The 11172-nt window shown below is 34.2% G+C and overlaps 1 protein-coding gene and 1 pseudogene across 10 annotated transcripts in view; one reads left to right on the plus strand and one right to left on the minus strand.

The window, feature by feature from the left end:
* The window catches only part of SENP6 (SUMO1/sentrin specific peptidase 6), a 111768-nt gene that overhangs the window by 44647 nt on the left and 55949 nt on the right, over nt 1-11172 (plus strand). For 6 of the 10 annotated variants that reach the window (XM_014535792.1, XM_014535787.1, XM_014535789.1 and 3 more), the window contains 3 exons: nt 4494-4636; nt 5495-5599; nt 9778-9798. In XM_014535792.1, the coding sequence (XP_014391278.1) occupies nt 4494-4636; nt 5495-5599; nt 9778-9798 (269 nt within the window). Of the gene's footprint in view, nt 1-3671; nt 3724-4493; nt 4637-5494; nt 5600-9777; nt 9799-11172 lie in introns of those variants that run through there. The other 4 variants (XM_014535790.1, XM_014535791.1, XM_014535796.1 and 1 more) reach the window with 3 other exon arrangements.
* Nucleotides 1867-3209, minus strand: LOC106725270 (annotated as a pseudogene).

The raw sequence follows: 11172 nt of genomic DNA on the forward strand, positions 1-11172 counted from the left end.
CTTAAATGCCTTAATGTCTCTAATAATTTAGTAGATTCTTTTAGGTTTTATTACCTGAAGTTCTTAGTTGCTAAATTTCCTGAATACTTGTTTTTTAGTTAAATTCACTATGTGGTGTGTGATGATTGTGTCGAAGATACCACATATTGACAATTTTTGTACATTTAGCTGCCCCAATGAAATATGTATTCATGCAGCAGATATGTATTGAGCATAGTATTCTAAATGCTAGGGAGAAAAACAGACAAGCTTCTTGTTCCTGTGGAGCTTAAATTCTAGTAACTGGCTACTCTCATTAGTTACTTAATGATTAATGTTATAATACAGGGCTTGGCAAACCAAAGCTCACAGACTATATCCAACCTGTAATCTATGGTCTATGAACTGAAACAGTTTTTACATTTTTTGAATGGTTAAATCAAAAGAATACTATTTCATGACACTATTTCACTATTCCCTGACTGGGAATCGAACCAGTGACCTTTTGGTGCATGGGATGATGTTCAACCAACTGAGCCACACCAGCAGGGCTAGTTGAAACAATTCTTTGTGGGTTTGTTTTTTTTTGTCATTCAGGAGGTTATTAAATTGTTTATTGATTACACATGAAAATGGATGATCACAAACTTCATACCCATCTATAATTTTACCTGGTACTGTAATTCAGTTTAGATATATTGTATAGTCTGTGCCAACAATCATTAATAACCAAATAAACTACATGACTCTGCTTGGGTGACCCTTTTAATGGTGAATTCCAGATCATAGCACAATAACTTGTCAATTCAACTGCACCAAAGTTTCTGAAGACAATGCTCTGTGCCCAAGCAGGTTGTAAATAAATTTCAAATGGAACCCAGCATCACCCTGAAGGAATTCTAACTTCACACTGTTGGGGTAGTTTACAAAGATGCTTCAGAGCAGACTAACTTTACACAGCACATTTTATTTTATTTTATATTTTTTTATTTTTTTATTGATTAAGTTATTACATATGTGTCCTTATCCCCACATTACCCCCTATCCCCCCCACTCATGCCCTCACCCCCCTGTTGTCTGTGTCTATTGATTAGGCCTATATGCTTGCATATAAGTTTTTTGGTTGATCTCTCCCCCTTACCCCCACCCTCCCCTACCTTCCCTCTGAGGTTTGAGCACATTTTTTTTTAAAGACACACTTATTCAGCGTCATGATCAGACTATTACATTTAGCAATCAACAGCATGGGTGCAAAAAAATTTATATTAAAATTTTTTGTTGGAATGCTTTACACTCTTGTTTTAGTCATCGCCTGAGGATATTTTTCCATTGATTTTTAGAGTGGAAGGGAGGGGAAGAGACAGAGAGATAGAAACATCGGTGTGAGAGAGACACATTAATTTGGTTGCCTCCAGCAAGCACTGCGACCAGCGCCAGGGATGAGCATGTAACAGAGGTACGCGCCCTTGACCAGAATCGATCCTGGGGTCTGCAGGCCGACTCTAGTCCGCAGGCCGACTCTATCCACTGAGCCAAACTGGTGAGGACTGCTTTACACTTTCTACAGAACAGAAATTAAAATAACCTGTTATACAATTAGTCAAAAATACAGTCCTCTGGTTTTTTTCCCATTCACATTAGTATTGTCTAACACATGTCTTCTTTATAGCAGCTAGGCCCTATCACCACTGTGCCTGGTTTAGTTCACAAATCTGCTGTAATCTGTACCTTCCCTGTCACTTCTCTGGCTCTCCTCTCCTGCTAAGCTTTGTTTCCTGGCAGTAATTAAAACCTCCTGCCACTGACGTAGCTACTGCTGTAACCGCCATAGCTACCTTGGTTTTGTGGTTTTGTGGTATTAGCCTCCACTACAATAGGGGCCACAGCTTCTGCCTCCAAAGTTTCCTCCTTTCATAGGCCCAGAATTTGGAGACTGTTGTAATTGCCAAACTCATTGTAGCTTCCACCACCTCCCAAATTGCTTCCATCATTACCAAATCTATTATAGTCATCCCCGCTGCCACCATATCCATCACCATCATGGTTGCCACAAAAGCCACCTTGACCATTGAAGTTTCCTCTATGAACAAAATTGTCATTCCCACTAAAACCACCTCTATGACCACTTTCAGTGTTTATAGGACCACTTTGAGCTCTGGTTGGATGAAGCGCTGGCCATCTCTTGCTTAGATAGTGCTTTTTTTACTTCACAGTTGTGGCCATTCACAGTGTGGTATTTTTGAGTGACAATCTTGTCTAGAGTCATAGTCATCAAAGGTTACAAAAGCAAAGTCTTTCTTTTTGCCAGTGCCTTGGTCAGTCATGCTTTTAACCACTTCTATTTTCCCATGCTGTTCTAAATAATCTCTTAGGTGATGCTCTTCATTGTCGTCTTTAATATCACCGACAAAAGTCTTCTTCACAGTTACTAGTAAGTGAGCACCAGGTCTTTAAGAATCTTCTCTTGAGACCACCCTCTTTGGTTTCACAATTTTTCCATTCACCTTGTGAGGCCTTGCATTCATGGATGCATCCACCTCCTCAACAGTGGGATAGGTGACAAACCCAAAGTCTCTGGAGTGCTTGATGTTTGGATCTCTCATCACCACAGTCTGTGAGTGTTCTCCATTGCTCAGAATAGCTCCTCAGACTCTCATCGGTTATTTCAAAGCTGAAACCTCTGATAAATAGTTTCTGCAGCTGCTCCGGCTCTTTGGGAGACTCTGACTTGACGACTTCAGGAGAGGAGACACCAATGATGCTTGCTTTGGGGCATCCACTAGCAGAAAGGTTTTTTTGTTTTTTAATATAAGTTCATTGATTTCCAAAAGAAAGGGAGAGGAAGAGGGAGATAGAAGCATCAATGATGAGAGAATCATTGATCGGCTGCCTCCTGCATGCCCCCACTGGGGATTGAGCCCACAACCCAGGCCTGTGCCCTGACCTGGAATTGAACCATGACCTCCTGAGGCATGCTGGCCGGGCTAAAAAATTCTTAAGAGGAAGGATTAACTTTCTAAAGGAATTTTTAGTATAGTTCCTTTTGTTTTTTTAGTTAGAGGAAGGGTGAGGAGTGACAGAGAGAGAGAGACATCTATTAGTTGCCTCCCACCAGGGATCAAACCTGCCACCTTGGTGTACAGGACCAACTGAGCCACCTGGCCAAGGCAGTTCCTTTGATTTGAGATGTTCTGCATCCTGATGATTTTCAGTCTTTTGGGGAGTAACATTGCTTGTTTTTGCCTCTTGTTAACAATATTTATATTTCTACAAATAACACTATAAAAATTTATGCAGTATATTTTGGGAAAGCATAGGCTTTGAAGTTAGATTGGTCTTTTTAAAAAATACTTATTTTTATTTATTTTTTAAATATTCTTATTGGTTTCAGAGAGGGAGAGAAAGATAGAAACATCAGTGATAAGAGATACTCATTGATTGGCTGCCTTCTGCTTGCCTTCTACTGGGGATTGAGCCCTCAACCCTGGCATGTGCCTGACCGGGAATCAAACCGTGACTTCCTGGTTCATGGGTCAACACTCAACCACTGAGCCATTCTGTTGGGCCATTGTATTGTCATATTGTGATCTACCCAAATAGTGATATAGATATGTTTATATTATCATTTGAAAGTATGAAAACATCTCTGGTTTTGTGTTTATATAGAAACTTTCATGCTAAAGCCAAAGTCATTATCCAAGTTGAAATGAAGTAGAAGGCATATTTGGCTGTGCTTTCCTACAGGTATCAGCAAGGCCTGTTATTTAGGGGAAACGTGTATTTTTTGCTCTTGTGGGAAAGAGCTATGCTAAGATCCTTTACTCTCATCCCTTCTGTTTTTGTACTTTTTTTTATTATTATAAGAGAAAGTTTATTTAGAAAGTTACAGAGGTAGTAGAAGTGAGCCAACTGGGCTGCATAGGCTCAGAAAATAAGTTACAGAAGCAAAAGAAGGGCTCTAGGAGTTTAGGAGAGAGAAAGGCAAAGGTAATCTGCCTGGGGCTTGGGGTAAGGAAAGGTGTAGGTGTGCTCTGGAGAGAGCATGCCTATTTTTCTTTTAATCTTCTCAAATATCTTTGGAGATATTTAAATGAAAAGAAAATAATATTAGCCCGGCTGGCGTGGCTCAGTGGTTGAGCATCGACCTATGACCCAGGAGGTCATGGTTTGATTTTCGATCAGGGCACATGCCCAGGTTGCAGGCTGTATCTCCAGTGTGGGGCATGCAGGAGGTAACTGATCAATGATACTCTCTCATCATTGATGTTTCTATCTCTCTCCCTCTCCCTTCCTGTCTGAAATCAATAAAAATATATTTGTAAAAAAGATAATAATTTCATAAATACCCATGTTCCTTTATGTGTGTGTTGTCCTTAGGAAATAAAAGCATAGTTGAATTACTCTTCTATCCATGCCATTGCCATCCTTCCCACCCCTCCCTAATAGCTAGTACCACCTTTTTATTAAATTAGTTTTCAAATAGTTGTTGATAAATTATGGATTTTTTTTTACAGTTAAATCGTCAATCTGAAATTGTTGCTACTGGTTCTGGTGATTCTTGGAAGATATATGCAAGACGAAACAAGTCTGAAAATTTTAAACCTTTAAAGGGCAACCCAATTGGACTTAACATGTTGAGCAACAAAAAGAAGTTGAGGTAAAGGCACTTCAACCTTTCTTAGTGGTTGTCTTAGTGAACTACTGTTACTGATATGACAGGCTGTTACATCTTCCAGAAATAGGGTTGAAAATCACTATTTCATTTCTACTTTGTCAATTTAGAGGCAGGTAGCTGAGGTATATAATAGCTAAGTAACTTTTTAGTCAGTGGCAGAATTAGAAGTAGAATTTAGGACTCATTATTTTCTTTACAATTAACCTTTTATTTTAGCATGTAAGAAAACTAATGCTCATGGTTTAAAAACTTTTTATAATAGTCTCATTTATAAATAGAGAATAAGGACAGAAAACATCTGAATTAATTTACTAGAAATCTTATAATACTAAGCATTTATTTAGAATTCATGATTTCTATTCTAGTGTTCTACTGTTTATCATCTTTCATAAACTGGATTGGAAACATCCTATCCTATATAATAAAAGTTTAAACGTAAATTGTCCCCTCGAGTTCGACCAGGAATTCAACCTGGAGTTCGACTAGGGGGCAGGGCCAGCTGGCCAACAGCCCGTGGCCCCTCCCCCTGGCCCTGGCCCCTCCCTCCAGCGGCAGGGCCTTCCCACCCACCACCTGCGGCTCCTCCCCCCAGCCAGCCTGGCCCGATCTGGATAGGCTGGCTGGACCTCACCCATGCACGAATTCACGCACTGGGCCTCTAGTTCAGAGATAAATTCAGAAAGTGGAAAACTCTTAATATACAATTTAACATGGCCAGTTGGGTTTATACATTTTTTTAAGTGGTTTTCTGCATGCACTCGGATTTTAAAGGATTTATTTTGCATATGTATATGTAATTTTCCCTTGTTCAAATTATTCTTTTTTTTCTTGAATTTGTAGTGAAAATACACAGAATGCATCATTACGTTCTGGAACTGTTATTGATGGTAGATGTTTTCATCATGCCAACGCACAGACACCAGTTGTAAAAACAGCAGCTCAAAGGTACGGATTCTAATTGCCTTTGTTTAGTATACATATACCATGCCCTTTAATAGGAGTTTTTTCACTATTTTTTTAAAACCATTTTTTTAAATTTGTGAAATTTTACTATTTCTATTGTTTGTAAAAATCATGTCTCTGAAATAACTCATGTCATAGAATTTTATTCTTTTATATTTGTTTTTGAATAAATCACAGAGACCTTTTTTATTATATTTTAATACACTTTTTTTATTGTTGATAGTATTACAGATATCTCCCATTCCCGCCCCCCTCCCAGCCCCTACCCACCCTCCTCAAGTCTTCACTACCCTATTGTCCGTGTCCATGGACTGTACATACAAGTATATAAATTCTTAGGTCTGTCTCTTCTTGTCCTCCCAACCTCACATTGAAGTATGTCCTATGCGTCCTTTAAATGAAAGCCATTTTATTGCATTATATTCCAGTTAAGTTACACTGATTTTATTACATTGGAACTTACAGTATTTGACAGAGAAATCTTCAGCTGGTAGTTTAGCTCTGATGAGTAACACTACAGTTATTACCTTACTTTCTTTATAAGGCTCATAGGATTTTATAGTATCAAAGTAAATCGCAATATTAGTTTTAAATGTTTTAGAAAATTTTGTGTTTTAGTAGTTTTAATAGACTTTGATGTTCTCATTGGCTGTGAAAGTACTACTTGAATCTTGAAATAATGGGGAAAGCTTGGTGTTTTAAATGCTTTTGAGGTTTTTCATAACCATCCAAAAATGATTATGAAATTTCAATTCTGAGTCAATTTCAGTTTACTAAAAATTCTAGGACACCAACAATTAAATAATCTCTTTATTTCTTGCATTATGAATTGTTACATAAAAATTTTTATAACTAATAAAATTTAAAGATTTGGTATATATGCTAGATGCTATTCTTCATTATTTAAAAATACTAATCTAGGCTGCTACTCATTCAGAAAATGTCCTATTACAAACCGTTGTTATGTTTACTATTTACATAGATTTTCTATAACATTTTTTACTTAAAAATCTTAAATCTTTCTCATGTATTAGGATAGTAAAGAAAACCCGTTTTTACTAAAATATATCAGTTTTTAATCATATTTTTCACATAAAACATTTGGGAAATTCAACTAAAAAGGAAGAGAAGTCACTGCACATACCAAAAATTGGCTTGCTTTATTACAAAGTACACAAACAAATCCAGCTCTCTGGCCTACATGTGGCACAAACAAGAGACTAAATAAGAAAAAGAGAGTAATTAGGGGGAAAGAAGAAGGAGAGGTATAATTTTCTCACACATTCATCACATTGATAGATTCCACTGCTGGTAAAGATCTGTGTTCTTGATATTCTGAAAATGTGCTCTAAGTTGAAATACTAATTTATGATCTAGTGATATGTTCTGCAACCAAAATTATTATTGCTTTTGAAGTTTGTTAGTTTGGATTTATTTACACTATGACTTCTCCTAATTCCCCTTTTCTCATTGTTTATGTTAAAAAACTGACTTTATTCTGGAAATTGGTTTGTTTTGTTTTATTCCTGGTCTGCACACTTGTTATACCATGCATGTGTACCATTACTCATGTTCATGAAAGATTAGATTCTGTTAATAGGAACTGATATTCACTAGTAAAATGTTTCTTAAAAATAAAAAAATAAAACTTGAGTTAGTTTATATTTAAAGAAACAATCCTGAGTTAAAGTACTTGACTAGAAAAACTAGAGACGATAAGGAAAACACAAAGTTTTGTCAGCAGGATAGATTCTACTTTTATTCTTATTTATAGAATAAACATTTCTTATACCTCCTATTGCAGCGTAACCGTCATTAAAAATATTTTAAAATTCAGACAAGTCACTGAGAGTTTTTCCAATTTTCTTCCTTGAAAAACATTCATTTCATACTACATACCAGGCATAGGTGAGGTACAGAGTAGTCAAAGATGAATATGACAAAGTCCCTGCCTTAAAGCTCAGGTCTGATTAAGGTAGAGGTCAGAAAGCAAGTGAACAAACAATTGCATGGTAATTGCAGTAGTAGAAATATACAAAGTATGTGTAGTACTATTTACAGAAAAGGGAAGGGTAAAAAATTAACAAAGGAAATATTAAAGTAACTTTTGAGTCTACTAGATAAATGAGAACACTGCATGCAGTAGAAACCACATATTCAAAGTCATGAAAAAAAGATAGTTGCTTATTGGTTTTAATTAGTGTAGGCCTCAGGTGAGGGTAGCACACTGACTTTTATAGCTTCTCCTAATTTTTATTTTTTCAACCCTTAATTTGAAATTAAAGGAAATGCCACCAGTTAGTAATTCACACATACAGTCTATTCTTCTTGGAGTGTGGTATAACTTACCTCGTAAATAAATCAGACCTGCTTTTTGAAGATATGGAAACAAGTATGTCACACCTTTTTAATCTAAAAGAAATGAATGAAGATTGTTAAAGTATCAGATCAAATTAGCTACTCTATGGGAGAATATTATGATTCCAGCCTATATTCTTACTGCTATTTCAAATGTTAATTTAATTCATATTAAAAGATGGGTTCTTGATTTACTAACAGTGATGGAGGAGGAGGGTAGTATTTGGTATGGAAAAAAAAGCCAAAATTAAAAAATGTATATAACTTGATACCATCTTCACCTCTAGTTTTCATCAGTCTTGCTACAAAAGCACATTTAGTGGTTTATGTTTTGTTTACATTTCACTTTTGTTTGTTTGTTTGTTTTTATTAAGGGTAGGTAAAAAGACTTGTAAGGCCCATAGGGGAAAATGAATATCTACAAAAGCATTTATACACCATAAATGGGAAAATGGGCTCCTGTAATAAGCAAGATTTAATTATTAATGAAAAGCAATTTGAATGAATTTTTGAAGTCCTAAATCAAGTCATGGACACCAGAATCAATCAGTCAGTCTTCTTTCCTTTCTTTATTTTTCTTTTAAATTTTAAGAGCACTGATACATCACTAGTTCAAGAATGAGATAGCCCAACAAGAATATAAGTTGACATTTTTACAAAGTCCTACCTTACTAATTAGACTTCCTTCCCATTTGTTAAAAGCTTTTTTTTTTTTTTTAAGTATGTAAGCTCCTCTAGGGCAGGACTTGATAATAAATACATATTGAGGAAATTATAGATGTTCCATGACTTATAAATTAGATATATTACATATTCCCTCATTTTTCTGTTATTTATAATACAACATAAACTTATTTTATACAGATCATTCCATTTTTTTTAAATAGCCAAGGTAAAATTTGAAATATGGCATCATGTAAGTTTATAGTAATGCTTTTCTTACTATTGAAAATATATTTTAAAAATTAGTGTTTCTTTTCAATGTCGATTTTGTAAAACCAAATTACCATATTTCCTTTTCTTTCTTTCTTTTTTTCTATTTTGCTAGGATTAAATTGGTTTTACCTGTGTGTTCCACATGATAGGAATACAAGAGTTAATATGGGGACTTAAGGATTTTGCCAACTGTTTTGCTTAGTTCTGAATATTTAGTTCCTTTTATAGTAAAGAGGAATATTTCTAGAATGTGAATTTTATTCTAAATTGAGGGCTTTTATAACTTTACTTTTAAGTAATTGATGTTGATAGCTTTTTATGTTTTCTGTGAACTATGCAGAAAGGTGGATCTTTTATACATTGGGATTTTGATTAGAGGCCATGACCTTATCCCACGCCTTTCCTTGTATCCCAAACCATATACTAAGGCTTTGGTGCAAAAGTTTCAACCTTAAATTTATTTTTCTTGCTCAGAAGCAAATAATCACATCTAATAACAGGGTTGGAACCACTAAATGTTTGTATAACTTTCAGGAAATTGTGTTGTTTCTTGAATTATTTATATAACTATAAAATAACATATATACTCAAATGTTGGGTGGTTAATTAAAGCTTTCAAGAATTTTTCATATCTTTGTATATCCTTTTTTCTTCTTTAAATATGTTTAGATATAAAGTATTTTCTGTGTTGACAAAAATTGAAAAACAATTTATATATCTGACAAGATTCAAAACATAATATATAATGTGTTTAAAACAAATTAATCACATTAGAGTTTTGCCTTATTTACAGTTACTAAAACTACAGTGATATATCAAAAATGAGGTCTTGCCTCTTACATTTTTTTTCTTTTTCATGTTTTAAGCAGTCTGGACCAAAAGGAAAGGTAAGCTTAATATCGATGAAATTAGAGCATGGATATAATATTAAATACCAAATGATTTGTATGCTTTGAAAAGTATCCATTGATTAGAATCATCGTTAAAACTTGGTAATTATTTTAATAAAAGGAAATGTATTAATAGAAAAACATGATATTTGGCCATGTTGGTAATGTTTCACCATAATTCTTAGTATAACATTTTTTCATGAATGGTTATATACTTATGCTGATGTGTGACTTCTTTACTTTTAAAACTAGTATGTTCCAGTGCCTTAGTAGTAAAGTTGATTTTAGTTCTATTACTAAAATCTTTCTTATTATATTTTATAGTTTGTAGTAGTGTGAGGGGAAAAAGGAATTAGAATACCTGAAGCTTGGCGTTAAAATTCTTAACATCAAATGTATTCCTATTCTGACCCAAAAATTTGTAACAGAATTTATGATCATTGTTTGTTCTCTATGTAACAATACTGACAAACGCATTGTTCTTTTGTAGAAATGTTGAATAATGTAAATAACACGGGAACAAATTTTTAAGAACACGTTTCTTTTAATAGTGAAATGGCTGTGATTCTTCTAAGGCAAATGTCCAGAAGAATAGCTTCTTTGCTCAGTGTATGGATGTAGAATATTTAATGCATGTGCATATTTTTTTCTTGCTTTTCTGAGAGTTCAAAAGCATTTTCTGAACCCTCCACCCAAAAAACAGGTTAACAGCCTTTATATTAAACAAATACTTTCATGATATTGGTGAAGGTCAAAAGAAGAGACAGTCTATGATTTTAACTTTATAATTTTAACTCTATAACTTTGTTTAAATGTATAGAGAGGGCAAAGAAGATAACGTGCAATATTTTATAAAACATATATTCCATCTTCATGAACACCAAGTTTCTGAAATATAAATTTAAAGATGATCTTGTCAGTAAAAGTTTTGGGCATATTTTATAATTCTGAAATATATCACAAATATATTACTTGCTTTAGATGAATGGATTGTGTAAATATTTTACTATTTATCTTCTGGCAAAGAAAAATTATTTTCCCATTGTCTCTTTTTGTTTTTGAGTTAATCATTATTCTTGTCAGATATAAATGAGTCATTTTATATTTTTAACTCATAAGTGACTATGTTTTGGAAAGCTATTAAGATGTTTTTAATAAAATTGCTAAAGAATGCACATTAAGTAACTCTTAATACAATTATATTGAAACAGTCTCTTATTTTATAAAAATATGTTCTTTCTTGTATGCTATATCATAAGATAGATAAAATATAGTTACTGTTACACTATCAGAATAATATAACAATTTTAGGTTATTTTTTTAATTTATTTTTTGTTATTGACAGTATTACAGATTTCTCCCCCCCCCCCC

This window comes from Myotis brandtii, unplaced genomic scaffold (genome assembly GCF_000412655.1).
Source record: "Myotis brandtii unplaced genomic scaffold, ASM41265v1 scaffold151, whole genome shotgun sequence".
NCBI classification, from domain to species: Eukaryota; Metazoa; Chordata; class Mammalia; order Chiroptera; family Vespertilionidae; genus Myotis; species Myotis brandtii.